Source organism: Alternaria alternata (genome assembly GCF_001642055.1).
Source record: "Alternaria alternata strain SRC1lrK2f unplaced genomic scaffold CC77scaffold_2, whole genome shotgun sequence".
NCBI classification, from domain to species: domain Eukaryota; kingdom Fungi; phylum Ascomycota; class Dothideomycetes; order Pleosporales; family Pleosporaceae; genus Alternaria; species Alternaria alternata.
The window spans coordinates 1097919-1121522 of NW_017306191.1; the positions used below are offsets into that span (position 1 = coordinate 1097919).

The 23604-nt window shown below is 50.8% G+C and overlaps 10 protein-coding genes across 10 annotated transcripts; 6 read left to right on the forward strand and 4 right to left on the reverse strand.

Annotated features, from left to right (window-relative positions):
• Nucleotides 1-242: 242 nt before the first annotated feature.
• On the reverse strand, nucleotides 243-4571 carry CC77DRAFT_980518 (hypothetical protein). The gene is made up of 2 exons (XM_018536062.1): nucleotides 4460-4571; nucleotides 243-4390 (listed from the first exon to the last, which is right to left on the reverse strand). Exon 2 carries the CDS (start codon nucleotides 4299-4301, stop codon nucleotides 594-596), a length of 3708 nt encoding a protein of 1235 aa, XP_018390776.1. The 5' UTR covers nucleotides 4302-4390; nucleotides 4460-4571; the 3' UTR covers nucleotides 243-593.
• A 380-nt stretch (nucleotides 4572-4951) lies between these two features.
• Nucleotides 4952-6086, forward strand: CC77DRAFT_317456 (hypothetical protein). The gene is made up of 2 exons (XM_018531224.1): nucleotides 4952-5526; nucleotides 5598-6086. The coding sequence occupies exons 1-2, from the start codon at nucleotides 5049-5051 to the stop codon at nucleotides 5903-5905; spliced, it is 786 nt and encodes a 261-aa protein (XP_018390777.1). The 5' UTR covers nucleotides 4952-5048; the 3' UTR covers nucleotides 5906-6086.
• Nucleotides 6087-6766: 680 nt separating this feature from the next.
• On the forward strand, nucleotides 6767-8096 carry CC77DRAFT_317440 (hypothetical protein). Its single transcript, XM_018531223.1, has 3 exons — nucleotides 6767-7483; nucleotides 7535-7642; nucleotides 7698-8096. Exons 1-3 carry the CDS (start codon nucleotides 7156-7158, stop codon nucleotides 8081-8083), a joined length of 822 nt encoding a protein of 273 aa, XP_018390778.1. The 5' UTR covers nucleotides 6767-7155; the 3' UTR covers nucleotides 8084-8096.
• Nucleotides 8097-10507: 2411 nt separating this feature from the next.
• On the forward strand, nucleotides 10508-11450 carry CC77DRAFT_926336 (hypothetical protein; the record flags this gene model as incomplete). The annotated part of the gene is made up of 2 exons (XM_018533917.1): nucleotides 10508-10871; nucleotides 10927-11450. 2 exons carry the CDS (start codon nucleotides 10508-10510, stop codon nucleotides 11448-11450), a joined length of 888 nt encoding a protein of 295 aa, XP_018390779.1.
• Nucleotides 11451-12416: 966 nt separating this feature from the next.
• CC77DRAFT_317490 (phthalate transporter-like protein) lies at nucleotides 12417-14752 on the forward strand. Its single transcript, XM_018531226.1, has 4 exons — nucleotides 12417-13020; nucleotides 13085-13410; nucleotides 13466-13573; nucleotides 13637-14752. Exons 1-4 carry the CDS (start codon nucleotides 12829-12831, stop codon nucleotides 14472-14474), a joined length of 1464 nt encoding a protein of 487 aa, XP_018390780.1. The 5' UTR covers nucleotides 12417-12828; the 3' UTR covers nucleotides 14475-14752.
• Nucleotide 14753: 1 nt separating this feature from the next.
• On the forward strand, nucleotides 14754-16021 carry CC77DRAFT_317491 (hypothetical protein). Its single transcript, XM_018531227.1, has 2 exons — nucleotides 14754-14842; nucleotides 14915-16021. Exon 2 carries the CDS (start codon nucleotides 15074-15076, stop codon nucleotides 15881-15883), a length of 810 nt encoding a protein of 269 aa, XP_018390781.1. The 5' UTR covers nucleotides 14754-14842; nucleotides 14915-15073; the 3' UTR covers nucleotides 15884-16021.
• Nucleotides 16022-16093: 72 nt separating this feature from the next.
• On the reverse strand, nucleotides 16094-17361 carry CC77DRAFT_317518 (hypothetical protein). The gene is made up of 2 exons (XM_018531228.1): nucleotides 16287-17361; nucleotides 16094-16225 (listed from the first exon to the last, which is right to left on the reverse strand). Exon 1 carries the CDS (start codon nucleotides 17212-17214, stop codon nucleotides 16462-16464), a length of 753 nt encoding a protein of 250 aa, XP_018390782.1. The 5' UTR covers nucleotides 17215-17361; the 3' UTR covers nucleotides 16094-16225; nucleotides 16287-16461.
• A 493-nt stretch (nucleotides 17362-17854) lies between these two features.
• On the reverse strand, nucleotides 17855-19274 carry CC77DRAFT_1057147 (hypothetical protein; the record flags this gene model as incomplete). The annotated part of the gene is made up of 5 exons (XM_018527981.1): nucleotides 17855-17932; nucleotides 17983-18309; nucleotides 18373-18551; nucleotides 18604-18982; nucleotides 19074-19274. 5 exons carry the CDS (start codon nucleotides 19272-19274, stop codon nucleotides 17855-17857), a joined length of 1164 nt encoding a protein of 387 aa, XP_018390783.1.
• Nucleotides 19275-19486: 212 nt separating this feature from the next.
• CC77DRAFT_926458 (hypothetical protein) lies at nucleotides 19487-20816 on the reverse strand (the record flags this gene model as incomplete). Its single annotated transcript, XM_018533928.1, has 2 exons — nucleotides 19487-19808; nucleotides 19858-20816. The coding sequence occupies 2 exons, from the start codon at nucleotides 20814-20816 to the stop codon at nucleotides 19487-19489; spliced, it is 1281 nt and encodes a 426-aa protein (XP_018390784.1).
• Nucleotides 20817-22710: 1894 nt separating this feature from the next.
• CC77DRAFT_1004979 (hypothetical protein) lies at nucleotides 22711-23442 on the forward strand (the record flags this gene model as incomplete). The annotated part of the gene is made up of 2 exons (XM_018523314.1): nucleotides 22711-23068; nucleotides 23126-23442. The coding sequence occupies 2 exons, from the start codon at nucleotides 22711-22713 to the stop codon at nucleotides 23440-23442; spliced, it is 675 nt and encodes a 224-aa protein (XP_018390785.1).
• Between the last annotated feature and the right edge of the window lie 162 nt (nucleotides 23443-23604).

Below are 23604 nucleotides of genomic sequence, written 5' to 3' on the forward strand. Positions count from 1 at the left end.
GCTACAGCTGTGTACTGTGCGCCATGTTTCCGACCGCAAAAGTACCCCATTAGGCAACAGCTTATCAGACCAGGCATCCATAAATGCTTAAATAATTGTGCTCTTGAACGCGCGTCGAGATTGAAAGAGGGTGCTTTCTCTGCTACATTGGAAACAAGTTGCCGGGCTAGGCAGCACTGTACCGTATCAACACACCACATACTACACGATCATGACCAGACACCCAAAGTTTATAGAATTGTATATCATTTTTATGGCCGATGCGATGCTACCGCTGCTTGTCGCTATCATCTATCTACTCGAAACAGTCATGTATACCATAACGCATATATCCCATATTCGACGTAAAAACCTACGCGAAATTTCACTTTTGGTAGAACCCCCAACCAAGCTACGCTGTCAAGGGTATCAATGTTGGCAAAGCCAAAATGCTTCCGCCTAAAACGCCAAACTCAAATGCTAGCTAGCTCCAAACAGGCTTGGAACGCCGAGTAGAGGGGAGAGAAACAAGTGACACGCATAGGCAGAGGCCAGGCGAGGAAGTTTTGAAAACGAGCGTATTAAGAATAGAAAAGGCGCCGTAAGAACAAAAGCTACTCAGCTTTCTTCGATGTATCTTGACTGTTCTCCGTCTTCTTGGCTTCTTCTGCGCCGGGTGCGCTGTCTGCGGTCAACTCGGTCATTGGACGTCGCAGCGGGGTGCCATTTTGAACTGCTGGCGAACCGGGCACAGGCGTGATGGGCTCGACGCTCGGACGATGTGAAGGTGCCATGGGAGGAGCTGGTGATGCACCAGTCATGTTTGGCGTAAACTTCTGCGGTTCGCTGTTCTCGCGCGTCGGTGCTGGGGATGCGGTGCCTGTCGGATTTGCAGACTGTGGTGCTGGTTGGTATTGCTGAGCCATCGTGTTTGCCGCTGCACCTGCTGCGGCGAACGCTGCCGCAGTACTCGCTTCATCTTCATCTTTGACATCAGGTGCCCTCTTGACATGTTTGTTAATGCTCTCCACGCCGCAGATGGATATAAGCAACTTTCTTTCTTGGTCCGTCAATGTCGATTCAGGTACGGTTCTGTCTACGCAAGCTCTGATAGCATTGTCCACTTTCTTCTGCTCCTCGGGGCCTGGCCTCTTGTCAAGGTAAACGTGACGGTACGCTTCGAGCTGGCGAATGAGGTCCGGATGAACTCCAATCGGGTAACGTCCAGACGGATGAGGTGCCGAAGCGTCGTTAGGAGGCCCTGGTTGTGAGGGCGTCTGAGACGGAGGCGGGCCGTAAGGCGACGCTGAAGGCTGTGGCTGCGACGCCGAAGGAGCATTCGACTGCTGGCTTTGTGGTGGATATGCTCCATAGGGACGAGGCGGACCAGGGCCATACGGGCTCGCGCCCGTGTTAGCATATGGACCACCGTATGGACTGGGTGCCGGAGGTTGGCTGTATGGCGATTGTTGTGGAGCAGCCGTAGGATAGAGAACGCCGTACTGACCACTCGAACCGGCTGCTGAGGAAGTTGGCGGAGCCTGCGAGTTAGGCTGCGGATACGGTCGTGGAGGATTGGGCGCTGGCGGACTTCCAGCAGTGTTACCACCGCCGCCCCAAGGGGACGCATAAGGCGATGGATGGGGTGCGTTCTGAGACGTGTTCGATGCAGCTGAATTACTCTCATTACGAGCCATGCTGGGTGGTAAGCGAGGTTGCGCGAGACTAGGTGGCAGTCTTGGTGGTGGTGGCTGCGGCATCGCATGAGGCATGCCCGGGTGATACGGGTATCCAGGCTGGGGATACGGCTGATATCCATTCGGCGGTTGGTAGTACTGTCGCGGAGCATTGCTAAGAGGAGGACTGGCTTGCCTCTTCCTGCGTTCCTTCTCGATCGAGACTTCGGGGTTGATTCTCCAAAGGTAGCCTTTACCCTCCTTATCACCCTTCATGAAAGCGTCGTGCTGACCAAGGTTGTGGCGCACACTAGACTGCCAACCGCTCGTAGTAGTCTTGAACTTGTACCAAGGATACTTCCGCTCAATGTAAGTATAGATGGATTGGAGGTTCATCTGGCCAGTGGGTGAAGACGAGATCGCCTCGTGGATCAGTACAACATAGTTGGCTGTGGGTCGTTGCAGCTGTTCCTCGGTGTAGTCTTCAATGCGCATCTCAGGTGAAGGCGTCCGAGGCGGTCTGATGGGCTTCGTTTGTTTCTGGAGACTGGACAAGCTACCATCGCCCTGCTCCGTTGTCTCCATAACTCCATCATCTTCGCCATCGCCAGCATTTGATTCTTTGCGTTTGGGTGCTTTCGGCTTGATAGTCGGGATCGGAATGTCAGCTGGGTCGATGCCAGCAGCTCTTGCCCTCTCAATATCCTTAGCCTGTTTAATGAGCTGCGAACGCTGGCGCTTTGACATGATGCCATCCTTGGGCGGTCTGCCTGGTCCTTTGCGCTTCTCAACGACATGACCGATAAGATTCCGTGGCAAATTGTGCTGAAGAGCCATCTCCTCCGTAATGAGCCCATCGATGTCTCCGGCTTCGAGTTCGCCTTCGTGTGGCTTGCGTAGTAAAGGCGGACTATCGTTCGGTGGGGGCTTACTTGGCTGCTCGGGCTTTGGAGCCATGGGGATATCTTTGACGGGCTCCTCGACTGGCGTCTCGTCCTTGACAGGTGCCTTTGCGGGAGTCTTGGCTGGTGCTTTGCCCTTGTCTTTCGGCTCTTTGGTTTCCTTGGGTTCCTTGGGCTCTCTGGGCGGCGCAACTTCCTTCTCTTTGGGTTCCTTTGGTTCCTTGGGCTCTTTGCGCTCCTTCTGAATTTTGGGCTCCTTCGTAGATTCACGAATCGCTTCCTTGAGCTTCGCAGTGTCTTTGACTTTGAGCTTGACCTTCTTTGTTGGTGGCTCTTCAGGCGTGAGTTCGCGCTGCTGATGCTTCCTCTTGTGCGCTTTCTTGCTTTCTTTCGAGGGAGCGGGAGGCAGATTCTTGATCTTGAGCTTGAGACTGGTCTTCTGCCGCGGCTTAGGAGCAGGCTCTTCATAATCGTCCATTTCTTCATCGGCGAGTCCGTCATCGTCATCGCTGTCACTGACAGGATGGTGGTAGTAGACATGGCGCGGGTTGACGCTCTGCTGGTCTTCGCTCTCAGAACTGATATGCTCGTCACTTTCCAACTGACCGTTCCCATTTTCGAAAGAGAAACTCATAGGTCGCGATCCAGACTCCTGGCGATGGCGTTGCTGCTCTGTGAGCGCGACGTCTGGGAGGAAGAAGTGTATGTTCACAGCACCCAGCTGCAAGTGGTCGCCATGATCCAAAGGTACAGTTTCACCCTTGGGATAAAAGTCTCCCTCATGATGCAGACCATTGTTACCCAGGACATGGATACAGAAGTGACCCGCGTCAAAGTCAAAAAAGATCTTGGCATGCTCCCGTGATATGCCTTTGGGACCCAACGATCCTGTCCTGGCTACGATCTGCTGGGGATGTATAGGCACGAATGGACAGTCGTTGGGGTCTTCGGGGACGTGGCCGTCGAATTGGGCGGGTACTTCGGGGAAGGCCTGCATGATCATGTCTTGTGGCGCGCGCTCGGCAGGCTTTTCCTCACCAGATTCGCCCGTGGGGTGTGAGTTTGAGCTGAGAGAGTGCGACGCGTTGCTCTGGCGACGCTGCTGGTACTCCATGGGCATCGACTCGATGGGTGCACTGAGGATGCCGCCCTTCTCGGAGATGACGCTACGGGCGCCACCCTTTTTGTGTTTCTTCTTCTTCTTGTCCTTCTTCGCATTGGCCTCGTCCATGCCAGTCAAGTGTTCGCGAGCAGCCTGCACATGGCCCTTTGCGTGCAGTGCCTCGGCCTTGATAAGGCGCTTCATGTCTCTGTGCGCGAGATCGAGATTGCGGCCCAGGGTGATCTGATAGGTATGCATGTAGTAGGAGCCGTCATCGAAGCGCAGACGCGCAAAGGCTGTGAGGCGCTCATTGGTCGTGGGCGGCATGAAGGCATTCATGGGCGGGAAGGCGGTCGTCATGTCCATGGGCATGGCAGTCATGTCGGCGCCATTTAGGTTGTTGGACTGCGCAAAGTCGATGGATGTGTCGAGGAGCGGCAATCCGTTGGTGAGGGTTGTGTCCATCATGTTGTGGTCGGCAGATGGCTTCTCGCCGCCGAGGGCTGGCATGGCCGACGCATCGCTGGTCGCGGCTGCCATGTCGGGAATGCGCTTATCGGGGGCAGGCGAGAGAAGGGCGTCGGGAGTGTCATGTTCGGGGGTGACATGGTGTAAAAGCTCGTTAGAAGGGGCTACGGCCATCCTGCCGCCGCCATCTTCGTCGGGAAGTGCGTAGGGGAGTGCGAAAGGGAAGTCAAAGTCGAGGGAATAGTGGTCTAGGATGCCGTCCGCTGCAGGTGGTTAGCGGCGCGCTTGTTTTTCGCCCAGCAAACCGCGTCGCGGTGTCGCGCAATACATACAGGCCAGGTGAGGTCCGAAGAAGGCGGAGCTGCTCTTGCCTAAGCGGTCTTCTGTTTGCAAAGGGCCTTCGTCGTGCTGTCGCAGCGGGTTGGTGTCTTCGGAGGATGTCGGTCGACGCTGCTCATGAGAGGCTTGCGCCGGGCCTAATCCTGCTGCACGTGGGTCTTGGCCACCCATCTCCGCAACACGGTCCGGCGCCGATGAGAAAGACCAACTTGATGCTTGGGAGATGAACATCGACTGTGCATCGAAAATATCTTCCAATCTGAGCGGCCGCAAAAGCGCCTCGTTCTCTGGATCTCCATCTGTTGGATTCATCGTCAGTGCATTTGACTCTGGTGGCAGCAAGAGCAGGTTGAGAAGAAGTGACGGCGCAGGCGGGATCGCGACGTGAAAAGACTATGGGAAGAGGGTGTACACTTCTCCAAACAAGATACAGCCTCGCAAGTGAACGCGCTCTTCGGCACCCTTGGCCGCTCTTTGGTAGAAGGAGCGATCCATCCAAACTTTCACCCTCCGCACCAATCGCAGCAATACAGAACCAAGACATCTGCATTACCTGTCGGTTTGCCAGTAAGCGTCCATTACATGGCACCCAAGAAGAAGACCCAGCAAGGCGCATCTAGCCGGCCAGCGCCCTCGTCTGAACCGGCGAGACAGCCCCCCAACTGGCCCGCCTTCACTCCTCTCGTACCAGAAGAAGACCTTGCCCTGCAGGAGGTGCTTCACAAGCAGATCGTCACTATCCCCAACTTCTTCACGGCGTCACTATGCAAGACGTACGTTTCCTTCCTGTCGTCACTACCACTGACGACTACGCCCGGAAAGCCTAAGAAAGGTGATGCGGTGCGCGTGAACGACCGCTACCAGATTGATGATCCCGCATTCGCTGAACGACTGTGGAGCCAGACCGGGCTAAGAAAGCTGGTCAGCGGAGATGTTGAGGAAGGGGCGCTTGGTCTCAGTGTAGAACAGCGGAAGGACCTGTGGGGCGGCGAGGTGCTCGGCCTGAACCAGAATATTCGCATCTACAGGTACTCCAAGGGCCAGTTCTTCGATCAGCATTGTACATCATCCCTACTGAACGACTTGTTCAAAGCCATCTTACAGTCATGGACCAAATGCTAACAAAGTCAGATGATGATTCCAATAATGTAATGATCCAGCCCTCTGGTTCCCAGCCGGTACCAGCGCGTACCACCTGGACCTTGTTAATATATCTCACCTCTCCAGCAACAGGCTGCATGGGTGGAGAGACGGTGTTTTACCCAGACCTGCCAAGAAAGAAGAGTCGGGATCCGCCACCTGAGCCCCTCGTTGTCGACCTTGAAGTTGGTCTTGCGCTACTGCATCGACATGGCGCAGACTGCATGCTGCACGAAGGACGTGAGGTCACCGGCGGCGAGAAATGGGTCATCAGGAGCGACTTGTGTGTCAAGCGATGAGTCGTGCTTCTGAGAGACAACGACCCCCAACGGACTCGCCATCTTCAACGCTATCCCGGGTGGGCAGAGTTGATCTTGACATTCGCAACAACAAGCCAAACTCGCGGATGTGAATACATCTCGCCACAGTCTGTTGCTGTGTGTGTTACCATGGCCATTGAGCTACGTGGTTTGCATGCCAAAGCTTAGATGCGATGGGCTACTCCTTCCTGGACCCCGCCCGACATCTGTGTCGCAAGCCTAGATTACATCTCTGGACTTACCAGTGTAGTTTGTAATCTCACGGGACCGTTGAGAGAATGCGACGGATGCGCGCAGGTAGCTGCGACACTAACCATATGTTGTGTTGCTGGGTTGACTCAGATCAGCTATCAGCACTGCGGAATCGACGAATACGATGTAGACACCCACTATGAAGTCCTACAAGACATCACATGGCTACAGCTGTCATACCGTGCGACCGGAAACTGATGCATGTTCGGGTAGTCCACCTATCGTAGTTCGGGTATGGCATATTCCGCCACACCCACAATGGCCTTCCTCAAATACCGATATATCGAAATATTCTTGCCTCTCTAGTCACAGAATCTGATCTCTCGAATTCTCCCCTCTTGCTTCCTAGCTCTTGTAGCTACCTCACACCACGCTACGCTTCACTCCAAGACCCATCATATCTTTCTTCTGTGCCTTTCGATCGCGCAAGTAATCTATCCCTCTCTGATGTAACAACTCTGGTATTGTGTTCAATTGTCATTATCAAGTCCCTTTACTTTGTCGAAGTAAGGGGACAGTAAGCCGGCAATACGCTTCAATAATATGTAAACCAACACCAACTGCATTTGACTACATACAAACATTCATGCTCGATGTTTGCATTGGGTTTCACGCTATCTTCGCTTGAGGCGGAAGACGAGATAGCTTCATACTCTTGGCGATTCATCCTCGGTTTCATCCCGGCGATCTAACGAAACTTGGCATAGCCCACGTATCGCGTATCCAGGAACCCGTTTCAGCGTTCTCAACTCACGCTTAGAACTACCCATCGAGCTGTCGCCGGCGTCTACCATGAATGGCAATGACAGCTCCGACCAGGAACCACAGCCTCAGCGTTTCGGTGTGGGCCAGCATGTTTGACGTACGAGTACATCTGTACGGAGCCCGCCGCTGCCTTTGGTTCCTCAGCTGCGCTCACTTTCGTTTTTAATATCCAAGTTTACGATTGACCTGGCGTCACCGACTTACTAATCGACATGATGGAGCCACAACACCACTACGCAGATGTACGTTCGCAGGACCATCACCATGATGACGACTCATCGACGGAGGTTGAATCTTTGGTTGGGGGAGAGAAGCAATGGGCAGCAGGCGAATATCACAGCAGAGCACCATCGTCAAGAAGAAGAATAATGTGCCCGCCGCTGGTGGCAGCGATGCGATGGATATTGGTGATAGGGTTGCAGCTCGTGATCATCGGGTTGCTGGCCAGAGATCAAGGCGTGCTCGACTCAACACGGTGGAAGGCACGTTCAACAAGCGCCAACGATGTAGGTGGCGATATCACCGGATGGTCCCCACACAGTGAGTCTTACTATTCGACCCACTGTCGTACTCAGTTTAACAGCCATGCAGTCCCAACGCAGATCACCAAGTTCGAGATAAATCAGACATTTGCACCCTACAACACATCAGAGTTCTTCAAGCCCGAAGTACTTCGAGCATGGAACGAACTCTTGCCTGGTACAACTCCCCTAACATCCGAATTCTTCAAAGGTTCCACTAACACCCCACACAGTCGGCATGGGCTTTCAGAGCATTCCTGACCCAGAGAACTACCACGACCTTCCCACTCCCATCGTCTGGCCCAACGCTACTGTCTTCACGACATCCATGACCCACCAGCTCCACTGCCTCTATGCTGTCGTCGCAGTCTATTCCGGTATGACTTCGGGTCATGAGCTTGAAGAAGACCATCACTGGCACATGATCCACTGCTTTGACTACATGCGCCAAGCTATCATGTGTAGCGCGGATATGGCTCTTGAAGGGCTGGAGACGACATTTCCCGACCACAATGGTGGCAGTGATGGTTGGGACAGTAAGCATGTCTGCAAGGATCCGAAGAAGGTTAGAGAACGCCTAGAGAGTGTGAGGGCGTATGACGACCAAGAGATCTTCTAGATAGATCATGCGTCAAAAAGGATGCTTATTTGTTTCTCCAGAGATTTCTTCTTCGATAGAAAGGTGTCGTAGACAGCGGACCATTTGACATGGTCTTCAGATTCGCGATTAATACATACTTTCTCATTCAGCTGGCAGGCCCAAGCCCAACCGTGAAGATTAACGACGCCTTCAACTCGACACCAGCGCATGACTTATGCTGCATTGAAACGAACCACACCCTGCTAACTTTTTGATGTCGATTCCTACAACAATGTCTTGCTTCTGCGTTGACAAGCTCGTCGAGCGATGCGATTGATATGCAAATCAGAAGGAAATGTTCATGGGAAAAATGAGAACAGTTGGCGACTTCCACCTGGTCAAAAAGGTATCCACAATATTCCTAAATCCCGATGGATATGCCACGGCTCGCCCTAGATGTCATCAGCTTCTAAACCAAGGGACTGTAGGTTTACACAAGCCGGTGATGCACATCACGCATGACCATCGCCTCATCACTCGAGGCTCTACATCAATCATGTATTTCCAAATACCCGTAGGACCAGTGTTTCTTCGTTTACCTATGCCTAGGTCGCACTCAGCTGGAAACATACCGAACTGTTATGATTTGGAGACTATTGGCATAAGTTATACCAAAACATCTCTACTGTTGAAGTAGACTACAGCGTTCAAGGCGGCATCTGTACCCTGACTAAAGGATACCTCCATAGTAGTCAAAGCGTCACTTTACGTGGGCGTAGGATGAGTCGACAACGTGAGTACATACACAGAAAGTAAGTGCGCAGTTTTGTAGTCCACGAAGAGTACTAGTAATTGATCAGATTCGCAGCTGTAAAAGTAGCGCTCGTTGATCAAACATGAGATTATGAACCAAGGGATGTCATCTTCACAAACTTTAAACACAACCAGGTAGTTCGAGAATCATGCTGACATTATAATGCACGATCATGTGAACTGTTATATGCATTTACAAAGACAGTTTTCCTGAGAGACAAGTTATTTTTGTAGAAGCTAAGCACTCAATGCCGTTCCTGAAACTCGCATCCATGGCTAATAACATCGTCTATTTATCTTCCTCCCTCGATAATCTGGGTCTAGAGAAGGCCTTGACAGACATACATACCTGAAATTACCGGCAGCTGAGTGGTTGCAGCTTGTACAATGCTTGAGTGAGTCCATACCAGCATAATACGTCCCGCACGGAAAATGGAACCAACCGGTTGCGGACTTATCCACACCCGAATCAAAGATTCGCGCCTCCCAGCAACGATCACATCGATTATGCTCACAATCGTTGCTAACACATGGTACATTCAGCGGATGATCATTTCCACAATAGTTGATATGGCAAGGGCCAACTGTGGGTGAAATGCCGCCGCAACTCCAACCAGGTTTGATTACCATCTTAAATTGCCTCCGAGCTGCCTTTTCTGCTTTCTTATCTTCAGCGCTTTTGAGATTTTCAAGTGTATCCGGCTTGTCAGGGGGTTCACGAGAACCGCTATGACCTTTACTTGGGAATAGTTTCTTCCCGATATTCTTCTGCGATCCATACGATGTCATTGCTAGCAATATCTCGTTTCTGCGTCTCTGGTAGATTTGGTATCAGGTACTCAGGAACCGCTATGAGAGTATTATATATCCTGTCTGCTTGCTTTCTCTAAGTCATCGGACGACAACATTTTCACACGCACATCTTCCACCAGACGTGGTCATGAGTTGGCAGTTATTTCACAATATAACGAGTTGTAAGTCGACGCCTAACCTCGCCGATGTAAAATGTGTTGCTGTTAGATCTATGCTACATACGGTGATGCTCTTGCTGCTTCCGCATGTTGAAGCCTGCCTGTAATGGCATCAGATATGTATATACTAGTCTTGGGACGCAGACTCGACGTAAAATAGGGCTATGGCTTTCATGGGCGTATAAGTAAATAAAGGTTGAATCTCGAGAGGAGCCGAGAATACAATTTATATCCGGTTTGAGTTAGACCCTTCCTGAATCATGACCGATCTAAGCGCGTAGACTGCCGGACTTGCCGTAAAACAAAAGTAACGCCATTCCTCTAGTGTCGGAGCCAAAGTATAATTTGAGGCGTACTCACAGCGAAGATTACATGTTCAGGGTATTTTTTACATCCTGGTCGCAGCTGTTACAAAATGTAAGCGCCATGCTCCAGCCACAGATCATGGTCGCACTATGCTTGTCGATTTGTAGCAAACATCTAATCCTGTGGTACGACCGGGGACTGGCGCACGACAACTTGCTGGGGAAGCTTTACACAGACAGAGTCACAGAACGCAGTGTAATTGTAACAAGGTACGCCAGTGTACAACTCGAGAGCGATCCTTAAAGCAACGCTTTCTGCACGCTGCTAGGCGTCAGCGTGCCCTTTATACTAATTTCCTTCAAGAATTACCAACATGTTAGAGAAAGCCACAGAAAGAGTCAAAAGAGACTCCACGAAAGCTCCGCTTTACCTGCCAGCATGGATGCACCACCCCGTCGGCTATCCTCGATTATCTGAACGCATCTCATTCAAGCCTGAAACCGGCATTTATCGTCGATTTGACGGACTCAATGCAAGACATTTGTTGTATCTCCAGGCCGAGCTGTGTGCAATGGAAAAGAATTTGTTTTGGCTTGAGCAGCAAGACAACAAAAGCACTAGCGGCAAAAGATCTGAGTACGCGACTGATTACCAGTGCATGTTGAAGGAACCGCATGGAGAGCAGTCAGAGCAGTTCAAACTGATTATAAAGATGCACGAGAAGCTGAACCAATACAGTAAGTACGATAACATCCGGTACATGAAACCGTTGCTAATTTTGTGAAATATTAGACAAAGCGCTTATTCAGATCTCGATTCTTCACCAGCTCAAAGCGCCTGATCGTTTTGATCTTCACGATCTCCAAAGCTTTTTGGAAGGCGAAAATATGGCTCCTGAACATATGACCGGCATAGATGTAGATATTTGGGGTAAAACAGGCGATGCTGACAACCATCCTCCTGATATTGTCTGCGTCCATCCGCGTGATATTCCTGACAAGTTTTCTCGTGTGGTTTCCGAGCGCGCAATATATCTCTTCAAGTACGGCATGGGTGTCTTCACCAAGGGAGATCACCATCTTGGTCGAAAAGTGTACTACGATACTACCGTGGTAAAGATCACACTTTGGGTCACTTCCATGATCGCAGCCATGCTACCTATTGCATCTATTCTTGTGTTGATCCAGCTTGAGTCACTCAAAGCGAAGCTGTGGACGATCGCAGCCTTCAATGTGGGAATGAGCTTCTGTTTGACGTTCTTTGCCAATGCCAAGCGAGCTGAGGTATTTGCCGTGACATCCGCGTACGTATCATGAGCTTGAAGAAGTGGCAGTCGACTGACATTATCAGATTCGCTGCTGTACTGGTCGTGTTTGTGAGTACCGATCGTGGCAACCCTTCTACGTAACGATACGCTGCCATGCACTGGACGTGTCCAGTATGACAAAACGACAAGAGGAAAGAAATTGGAGATTGCAAGCGTTGTTTCGAGTCTGTGTGATCATCAGTACTGAGGTCTTCGAGTACTACAAATGCATGTGGTAGAAAGAAACCACCTATTACAGGCTTATGCTGGCTTCAGGACGCGTTGTCGAACGTCGTGAAGGGTCATGACAACGCAATGCACAACTGCGGAGACAACAGTTACAAGCGCTTCGCGATGCTGATGAGTGGCGGCCCGTAAGTGATGGTAGTGCACAGAAGAGTGTGCGGACATGAGCACCTCCTTTCGCATCCGGGCCTTCCACGCCAAGGCGCCTGTGGCGCTAAACCTCCGCGTTTCCCTTCTCATCTTGCGCGAACCCCAACCGCGTCCTTCTCGTCTACCCCAAGTCCATGTCGCGGCACCCATGCAAGCCTTCAATGTCATTGGAACAGCACTGAAGATAGTCGAGCCCAGACGTTCGACGAAGTTGTTGTTCGCGCCTTTCTCCCTAACTAGCTATCAACAATTCTTCACCAATGACACCATCTTCACGATGTGATATACTAGAGCTGTCATTTCATAGTTCCGCCGCCGGCACGCGCCCCAAACGTGCGCTTGGAAACCCCACCACATGGCTAAGAGCCTCAAGACGGCCCAAGAATAACCCCGCAAAATGGCCAACCCGCCGTTGCACGCCCAGACAGGCTGAGCACTGACTTGCTCGGTGTTTTTACTGGACATGAGATCTGCGCTCATTTTCTCCTACCATCATCATTGGACGGTTCTCGGTGTTGGCATCTCGGCATGACAGTAATTCCGCGAGGTAAGGCAACGTTGGCACTTCGGGGTCAATTGGCACAAGGAGCAGTATCCTCTCCAGGCCTTTTCTCCTGGTCCAAGGCTTTTTTCTTACAGGTCCGGATCTTTTGGTAGCTTGGTACAGATCTCATTGAACCATGATCCTCGTCTATCCGACCCCTATGGATCTGTACTTGAATTACGAAATGACCATTAGGCTCGATATACGTTAGCTATACGACCGATCGAATGGAACACACGGCATGCCCAGCCACGAAGCCTCCAGACCTTTAAAGACAGCGCTCTGCTTGGAATCCGGAACTTGCCTCGGTAGGCGTCATCGTCTTATCAATATAAGTGGATGCATGACTGCCAGAATAATCTACAACTGCTCGTCTCCCTGTGACGATCTCCTCCTTTCTTTTTGATCCTTCTCGAGGAGAAACTAAACCAGTACTCCTTTGCCCACCATGAATAGCGATGACGAGTACAAACAAAACACTGTTCACAAGGAAGCGTACAGCCCGCCAGCTACAGACAGCAATGCCGCGGATTACGCTTACGATCAGATTGAAGAGAAGAGGTTGATTCGCAAAGTCGATTGGAGACTTCTACCAATCTTGGGCGCACTTTACTCTATCGCGCTGATAGATCGCACGAACGTGAGTTCAAATCCTTTTCTAGTCCCCGTGTTCAGGGAAACTTTGCTGAGAAGAGAATTGACAGATTTCCAATGCGCGTGTTGCTGGAATGGGGACAGATCTTGACCTCCAGATCGGTGATCGATATACCATCGTCTTGGTCCTCTTCTTTCCTACGTACTTCCTGCTCGAACTTCCGTCTAACATCGTCCTTCGAAAAGTTGGGAGTGCCAACTGGCTGGCCTTTATCGCTGTGTCGTGGGGCGCTGTCATGATAGGGCAGGGCTTCGTCGAGAGTTGGATATCGCTCGCCATATGCCGTGTGTTGCTCGGAGCGTTCGAGGCGGGCTTCTTCCCCGGTTGTGTATATCTCATCACTTGCTGGTACCGTCGCTATGAAACACAAAAGCGGTATGCGACCCTCATTAACCCGTATTATGGTAGCAGTAGCTTACAGGACACGCAGACTTGGTGGCTTTTATCTCTTCTCAGTCGGTATTGGTGGCCTTGCAAATATCCTTGCATACGGCCTCATGCAGATGGAAGGCGTCGGTGGTATTCGAGGCTGGAGATGGTAATATATACCCTGTACGAACTGTATGCGAGATATGTACTGACTTCACATACCCAAATTTAGGATATTCATAATCGAAGGGATCATCACCTGTCTAGTTGCAATCGCAGCCTGGTTCATCATCTTGGACTTTCCCGATAAAGCCGAGAAGAAAGGGTTTCTCACCTCCACCGAGGCCGCTGTTATCATGCAGCGTATAGAAGACGATCGTGGCGACTCAGTAGCGGATCCTCTGACCTGGGCTAAGTTCTTCCAACATCTAAAGGACCTGAGGCTTTGGGCATACGCCACGCTCTTCATGTCGACGACGATGCCCGCATACGCCTTCAGTTACTTCCTCCCCGTCATCCTCCTCGGCATGGGCTATTCTGCTGGGCAAGCCAACGCCCTTTCAGCACCTCCCAGTTTGTTCGCGATGATCACAGCGTTCGGATTCGCATGGCTAGGGGACAAGTACCGTGTGCGTGCTCCCGTCATCGCCGCTCAATCAGTCCTTGCCATAATCGGTCTCATGATAGTTGCATACGCCGAAAACAATGGGGCAAGATACTTTGGCTCATTCCTCGGGGTATGTGGCTGCCAGGGCAACGTCCCGGCTATCCTTGCGTATCAGAGCAACAATATTCGAGGCCAAAGTAAGCGGTCCGTTGGAAGCGCTCTTCAGATTGGCTTCGGTGCAATTGGCGGCATCCTCGCATCGACGACGTTCAAGCAAACGGAGGCACCCACATACATTACTGGGCTTTGGGTGACAACCGGCCTCCAAATCTACATCTTGTTAGTGCTGTGCTGCACTACTACGTATTTTGTGAAGAGAAATAAGGTGGTTGATCGACAAAGAGCGAACGGCGAGCCTATGGACGAAAATGAAGGGCAGGCTGGGTTTCGGTATACTATATAGGCCACCAAGGGTGACCAAGGCGTCTGAGCGTACTCTTTCCGCAGCGCGTCCTGATATTGCAGTCTTTTCACGGTTGCTCTGAATCGTCTCAACGCATCGCTAGCTTTCAATCATACCTTCAACAGCTATATGATCTTGGCCGATTCATGTCCAACGCGCACAGGTTACCAAAGTCGACTTTGGAAAGATGGTGAGCTTGAACATGGATCTTTGCCATATACGGATTAGGGCGGCACGTTGATGACGTTTACCGCCGGACTCTGTTTGTCGCGTCACACCCATGCTTTTGTTTCAGCTCCAGCGCTGAAGATAGTAGCGCCTCAGTCAGCAACGCAATATGCATCAGCTACTCGCCCTGCAGCTTCGTGGTTCGCACATATTCTCCCTTTTATTTTCTTCCTTTGACATCCTGTGAAGACACTGATACCCACCTTGTATAGCACGTAGTAATCGTAGTCGTTAATCGTCATCTTCAATACCTCGCAGCTGGCCTCGAAAACACCATCCTTTCTATACCGCCAGTCTTACTAGTCCGACGAGCACGAGTTCTGGTCTCCTAAACCTCGTCCTCTTTGCGTCTCGAGAAACGCGCTTCTACAATGAGCGCAAAACACAACCTACACGTGGCGCACCACATCCCACCTCACATGTCCCCCGCCTGGGTCATCGCCGCGTTGCACAACCACGAGACAGCCCTCACGCTCCAAGCCCTCACCTGCGGGCACGAGAAAGCGCCCAGCACTGCCCCCTCGACCCTCAAAGACACGTACTGGTACCCGCCCGACCAATACCCCATCACGACATACCACGTCACCGAGTGCATAACCTTGTTTCCCGGCATTGGGCAGTATGGGAAGAAGTACATCACCTTCCCAAGTTGCTTCCAGGATACGAGGCAGGGCATAAAGACGCGCGCTGATGCAGCGGCAGGCGTGATAGTTAGGGCCGAATTTAGAGTCGTCGCAAACGGCGAGGCGGGCAGCGAGGTCGAGGGCGAAGGCATGGGCGTGGGCGATGCGCAATGGGTGCTCGTAGAAGACGTCGAAGTTAGCTGCGCATGGTGGCTGATGCCGTTTGTAAAGGGCAAGATGGAGCAAGCCCACCGCGATGTCTGCAGGAAGGTCATCGAGAAAACGGACAAGCTGAGAAGCACGGGCTGGGTGGGCAGAGACCCTGTCGCATTCGGAGAGCATGGTGTTGTGAGCAGACAGGACAGCAAGGTCGAAGGCACTGAAGACGTAAACACAGGCTTTGCGCAGGAAACGAGGCAGCACTATGCGAAGCCACAACCTGTCGTATTTGGACAAACACATCAGGATATTACAGGGCCCGTCGAGGCGGATGCGATAGAGTCGCAGCGGACGGACACGGTAGCAGGGCCATTGCCGGACAAGATCACATACCGATAATATCCGCTCGCAATGCAAAGAAACTACAAACGTTGCTGCAGCTCCACTGAAGTGTAATCAAGCCATGGGTCTGAATTTTGGCATTAAACACAAAGTGGAGACAGGAAGCTCAAGGTAGTCGACGCATTGCTGCATCAGGTACGCAGTAGCTATTGATCAGACTTGGTCCAACGGCATGAGCAGTCTAAAGCCTTTCTGCAAAAAACTATCCCGCTTCGACTCGAACAGATTTCAGGCTGGATCGACTTACGTGTCATCAGACCTACGATGATGTGATGCTCTTTGGCAAACCAACTACGCTTGTGCCTCGAGCTTATACCTCCCCCTCTCTAGATCTGCTTGGTAAGTCAATACGCAGTTCTGGTGATCCTTCTCGTCGCAGCCCTTCTTACTCTCTTAGTATACCTCTCAAGTCGATCCGCCAAAAAAGAACATTGTAGCATTTTACGAAATACTCGCCATATATATCACAGGAGACGCAGCGTCAGCCCGATTTACAGAGGAGGGAATGAGATCCCCAGTTTGGCAAGAGTTTGTAATGAGGCCAAATGACATGTGTCTTAACGAATAGTCTTTCTTCATAAATTTGCGTTCTGCATTCTCTTCCTGCTCTTCCTTGATCTCTCATATATGGCCATGGGAAACGTGCTGTCTTCCGTTGTCCAAAAATCTTCATCAATAACTGGTCTTCTCCGATATGATCCCAAGCCATTCTTCACTATCTCTTCTACCTCCATCCGCTCAGCACTCTGTTTTGGCCATTTATATAACAACGCATCGAAGTCATCTCCAAATAGATATTGCACCGACCTTTCGTCTCCCAATAGCTGTCCATATGCTTCCAGAGTTAGGAATGGTGAATATACCAATGTTGAAGTATCGAGAACAATCGAGGCCTCGCCAAGCTCCGAACCGGAAGGCGTTCGAAGGATTCGGATACCCAAGTTTTCCAAGAACGACTCATCTTTCCTCGTGAATGTTGGGTCTTGGGCGTACACTTGTATCGATATGTCCAGTTTCTGCCGCAGGATGTCTCGGATTGCTAACAAGATGACGAGTTGCTTCAACCTCCTTGACTGTCCCTTAGCAACCAGAAGACTACCTAGACCAAGCGATAAAACCTTTGTGATTGGTCTCTGGGCGTTCTTCAACATCGCTGACAGCTGCCGGTGGATGGTTTGCGCTAGTTGCGAGTCTTCGTAGTGTAATTGGTATCGATCTAGCTGAATTGATAGGGATCTCGCCTCGTGACTCTGCGACTTTGGTTTCAGTTTGGAACGTATGTGAAGGTTGGGCGAGACGTCAACAACGTCGGCGATGGCGTGAGGCATCTTGAATCATCAAGATATCACTGCAGATACCTGGAAGACGGTCTTATGAAGGAGTTGTCGTGATCACAAGTGCTTATCGGAGTGGGTACTGAATATCAGAGAGTATGCGGAGGTCCGATGAATGTGCCGTGGTATCGCCATGATGGTGGGATGTCTCATATAATATATCAATTTCGTTGACTATGGTCGCCAATGCACAGTTCACTAGATTTCAAATGTGCAACACTAGGGCATCTTCAGTTCGCTGCTTCGGCGTTCGTAGTAAGCATCCGCGCACCGAGATGAGTAATGAGTAGGAAATTGCACAGTGCTGTGCACATTTGTAATGAGATATGTCTGCCGGCTGTACCAAGGAAAAAGGTCACCAGAACAAGTGACGAAATCATTGCACGACAGTATTTGAAAACGCGGTTACTGTACGTCTGGTGTAAGAAATGAACGACCGAAATAGAAGGCAGGTTGGAGACGGGGCGCTGGTCAGAGACTAATCCAAAAGCAGTAAGAACGCTAGCAGCCGCTCTCTGAATGGTCTTTACCTAGGTACGCTCGCATGATCTTACCTTTGGCCACTACACAGTGCAGCGCATTCCATCGCAGAAACTGCTTGATTGTTCTCCACGGTAGTAGCAGGCTGAAGAATCTATAAGGGCATGATCTCAGGTTTCGGTCCTGCAGGTACGATCTTCGCCTTCGTAGCATTCGAGTATCCCTCCTTGTACTAGAAGTGAGTTAGCAACAAGTACCTCTCTCGCTCGTCTATATACATACCGCTTGAAAGTCAACTGTCTTCTTGAAAGCACCGTAGTTTGTCGCTTCACTCTCATCCCAGTACAACCTGCGCAGCCAATCGTGGAGCTGCGGGTATTCATACCGGATCATCTTTAGGTTGCATTTGAAGATTGTGAAGTATGCAACATCGAATCTGATGAGTGTGGGATACAACCTGATATCTGCCTCAGTGATGTGATCGCCGAACAAATACGGCCCGTGGCCTGATTGGCAAAGGTGTTCCTCCAAACGATCGAGAGACTCGAAAACGGGGTAGACGTGCTCTTCGTATGCCTCCTGACTCTGCGCAAAACCAGTCTTATATACCTAATGTAGATTCATGATTTCAGTGTATGTTTCACATGCAGTTCGTACAGGGATTCTGCTTACGCCATTGTTAATCGTATCGTACACCCACTCGTTCATGGCGTCGATATCCTTGCGCAAGTGGTCTGGCAAGATAGCTTTGTCGCCCTTACTAGACTCTCGGAGATGTTCTGGGATGAGCGCATCGAACTCGGTATAAAACATCCGGATGATCTCACTAGACTCGTTGTTTACAATTGTTTCTGCAAGCAAGTCAGTGCATATTGATCTTGCGTCGGAACCCTTGAATCTCACGTCTTTTCTTATCCCACAGCGTTGGGACGAGGTAACGCCCTTCGTAGTCCGGATTGGCCCTTTCGTACAGCTGCCTCAAGTTCGTATAACCATAGAGTGGCTCTTTCTCGAACCCGGGTTTGCCGGACATACCCCATCCCTTCTTCTCATGTACCAGGGAGGTATCCCACACAATCAACTGCACAACCTGCTCAAGTCCTTTCAAACTGCGCACCAAGTTCGTGCGATGCGCCCAAGGACAGCCCATGTGGATGTAAAGGGCATATCGATCTTTCTCTGCTGGGAACTCCGAGTTTGGATCAGAAGAGATGAGGCTGCGGAACGCTGAGGGTTTCCGACGAAATTGGCCGTCTTTCTCAGCAAAATCATGGCTGGTGCTCTTGCAAGTGTTAGCGGTCAGGGCTAGTCTAGTACAATCCCTGGGGTCGTCATGGTAACTGCAATGCTTAGAGACGGGAACTCAATCTTACAGATGGAGACATCTTCGCGATCTTCTTGAGGGAGTATCTTGATGCCAGGAGTTGCCTCCTACACGTTGATGGAGAAGTCAGACTGCCGACAACGATGACGCTGACGGACGGCACGGGGATAAAAGACGGAATTTTGTCCGGCACCTGAAGCGCGACGCCCAAACGTGCTTCGTAATCAACGCTCCTGCATATTGAGAACATCGCGTATCTTCTAGAGTGACACTCATAGATGGCTTTGTTTTGTCTTCAAGCGTTCAGCAATCATATAGAGTTAAATTGTGGATACTACATACAGTATGTTCGTAGCTTTGTCTCTTAGACAGAACTGAAATACATGAAAGTATAACTCGGTTTGCAGAGCGATTATATAGCGTAAAACCAAGCCCTGCAACATTAAACACTGGTTTGCCCAATCAACCCATCAGGGGCTCGACACCAGCTTCAAGCTTTGCAAGATACGTGCTACAAAGACTGCCTTCCCGCCAAACACCGCGGATATTTAGAGTCGCATCAATGTCTTCAAGTGGGTTTCCTTCTACCAGTAACAAATCTGCGTTCAGCCCCTCAGCCAAGCGACCACGATCCGTGAATTTGAAGCGTTTGGCGATCAGGCTTGTGGCCGAGCGCAAAGCCTCGGCAGGTGTCATGTCAACCTTGTTTACGAGAAGGTACAATTCGTGATGCATCGACAGGCCAAATGCCGTCCCTACTGCAGGACCTGCGGAATCACTTCCACTAAATCTTGTGAGCAATTTGAACTTCTGGGTATAAAAGTATCACTTACCACACAATGTCGACCCCTGCTTCTCTCAATCTTTTCACGCCTTGATATGCGATCTCCACTTTCCCTTTCCCAGCAGCAAAGCCCATGCACCTGCACATGTTGCCTACACGATCTTCGTTGATCAATCCTTCTACCCTGGGATCATGTGCAAATCGATGCTGCAGCTCTTTCCCCTCCGTCGTCAGACTGCCTATCGCAGCAAGTGTCGGGTTGACCCATGCGTTGTTTCTTTTGTATGCATCTACTAGCTCTTGGGTCGGCAGCTGGTCGAGGAACGTATGTGTGAGACCGTCGACACCTGCATTGAGAACATCGAGTGTATCTTGCATGGATAGAGCATGTGCAACGGTCAAGTATCCCCGCTTTTTGGCCTCTGAAATGATCGTACTTTGCAGTTCGACCGAAGGATAACTAAAGTTCTGACCCATGGCAGTTCCGCTCTCGTGCATGAGTTTGATGTAATCTGGTTGCATCTCCCTCCCAGTCCATTCTAGATACTCCACCACACTATCCCGGTCCGTCAGTTTTGGCCATTTCGCAATCGCCGCTGCGGTCTCTGGAGTCTTGTCATGGGCTGTGATGACAGGTATAGGCCAGCCATTCTCAATAGTAGCAGCCTGGCCTGCCGTCTTGTACGAAGCGGTGTCGGGTTCCATGGTCTGCTTCTTCAGCTTTTGTACGTTCTCTAACTCGTTGTGCATGTCGCACACGGTAGTCACACCAAAGCGTAGAGCTTGAGGCAGGGCTTCTGGATCGGCCTTGTCTGCATGGATGTGACAGTCAATCAACCCTGGAAGAACAGTATGTCCTGGTTTGGAGTAGGTTTTTACTGGATCGAGCGGCGCATCACTCATCCGACCGAGGGCCTTGATCTTGCCATTTTGTACATGAACGAACCCTTCGTCGATGGTCTCTTCGCCAGTAAAGATGCGGATGTCGCGGAGGAGGAATGTAGTCATATTTTCAGGCGTCGTTGAAGTTCGAAGCGATGTCTGGACAAGGGATTACGTTGTTGCTATGCTTTGCTACTGATGCTGACCGGTCTTCATAAAAGCAGTGGTCAATACCTGCCTGGCATGGGCTGTAAGCTGATGGAGGCCTGAAGTTTTGTGGTGTTTCCTGGCCGTGAGTAAGACGGAACAATTCGCATCGCTGTATTGTACACATTGCTTATGTAAAAGATTGCGCCTAGGTCAGGCTGCTGCATGCGATGTTCGCCTGTATTGGGTCGTTGCATTAGCGTCCGGATACAGCCCGCGTACTATGGATAGAAGGGGTTTCAGGCCCGCGAGACTAGTACCGTAAAGCAGTATATCGTATCGCAGGATTCTCATGATAGCATCTTCTGATGTGTTCGGGACTGGATGAGCGCGATAGCTGTGTCGTCATTACTTGTTATCGCAGACTCCCGATTCGGCCAGCACCGTGGAGAGCCGAAGCCGAGCCACCGCAGCCTGAGGGGCTGCAAGAGCTGGAACAATATTGATGCAGGCATAGCCATCAACATAAGCTGCTTCCCGGAAGAGCGTTGTGTCGCTGCGGTGGTTTGCCCACAAGCGGCCGTGGCATGCATGCATACCAGGTGGGGAATATCGAGACGCGTCGCGTTCTTCCCGGTTCGTGTCAAGGCGCTTCCCGCAGCCGGCACCATTCTTGCTTCTTTCACTCAACAATCTACTGTTACATCGCCATGCCAATGACTAGCATCCAGATCTTCTCGTTTACTTATCAGTGCAACAATATCGCACTCTCCGTGATGCCCAGCCGCCGGAGGTTAGAGCTGTATATCTTGCACTCAAGCAACGCTGAACGGATGTCTACTACGGACCACGCCCTTCGAGCTACAATTGCGGAAGATCAACAATTCAAGCGCTTGATTAACTGTCGGTAGCAGGGAGAAATCTTCTAACAGCAGATCCAGCAATGTAATACCAGGCTGCGAAATACTATGGATGCGGAACGCTAGATTGTCGTGATTGAAAAACACTCCAGTCGCTCAGGCCGTTTTGCATAGCATGCATCAAGACAGCAGAGTCTGTTGAAGAGCATGGTGTGATATCTCAGTAATCAAGCACCGAAAAAGCTAAATTACGACCTGCGATGCTAATCTACATCAGACCGAAACTACACTGACTCGTCTAAGTCGGGAAATCCTAAAAGCATACGAAAGCCCAAGTTTCCTTTGGATTACAAGTTCATGCGAAGACATGGAGACGCAATCCATGATGCTGTGGCCCAAATGCGGCATGATGACCGCGACCACGAGAACGAGAGAATGCCTGCGGGAAGGACAGTGACCGTCCAACCCTAGAAAGGTAGACGGTGGATTGAAGCCACATCGAGGGCCTCGGAGCGTGGTTTTTTGGCTATGACGCAACGCAAGGTTCGTCGGTAGTTGAAACGAACGACCCACTCCCACAGACCAACAGCAAGTCCCAGTCGTGAAACACACGACATTGATACCAGGGTCGGAGTGAGCTTGCGCGAGAATTTCCACCTCTGAGACGATGCGTGACTGTGTAAAAACGCTCCACATATACACGAACTCAACCAATGCATCGGGGATTTACTAAATATTCCGAGCTCGAGTTTCGAAGAATGGTCTGAGGGCTCAAAGTCTGGTCGGATGCAATGCACCGATGTTCGAGGGTACGATGGATTTCGTATGACAGGAACAAGAGGCCTGTCTACCAACTCCACCTCTACCAGTTTTGAGAATTGTTTTAAGACCATAAAAGGTTGGATATGTGTAAGCTTCAAGGGCGATCACTCTCTTGCTATCTGTACCACCACACCACTAAGCAATACTTTCACAACACACGATACGTCACTCGCTACAAATAACAAATCAAGATGCCATCTTCACGCCAAATTCTCTCCGTCCTCACCACTGCTGTGCTCACATCTTCGGTGAACGCGGCATTCGGACCAGCCTTTAGCACCGGCCCTGTTGGTGCTGGCTCTTGGATCCGTGAAGCCAACTCGACACTCGTACTCCCGAAGGCTCCAACTGGATCGTCAGGTGATACCGCACTATGGGTTGGAATGGGAACTTCGAATGGTGACCTAATCCAATCCATCGCGGACAATGTCAACGCAAATGACTGGGACATATACGCCTACACGCTCGTGAGCACATCTGAGACCACTCAAATGCCGATTCAGGCGAAAGGAGAGAGGGCACAAGAGGCCGACAAGATTACCATGTACTGTGAGTAGTTAGGGTTGTTTTTCATTCTGCTTTCCAGTCACTGATGATGTATTACAGACAAGTTTGACGACGCAACCGGCAACTATACACAGATTGTTTCGGTTAATGGCCGACAAGTGTCCACGCTGTCAACCGACGACGGCCAGGCTATGGGATGGGGCAGCGCTGTCGAGTGCGCTGCGGAGGATTGCGGTACCGTTGCGGCACACAAATGGATTGATACTACGATCACACTGGACAAGGCGGATCCCAACTACGACCAGACCATGGGAAAAGCTCAGGGTGTCACTGGCGAGATGTCGACAAATGATGGTGGCTTGACATGGACAATCACAGACATCGAAATTCCCGAATTCACCTTCGGCTCGTCCTAGAGTTAAAAAAAAAGTTCCAATTTAGAGCTCAAGTGGTTTTATATGAACATATTGCCCATTCACGGTTGCTTTGCATCTCATGAAGCCCTGTAAGGCTCGTCACTGATTTTTTTTTCCAGCGCGCCAGCACCGCTTTGCGTAAAATCTTGAACATCCGTGAGC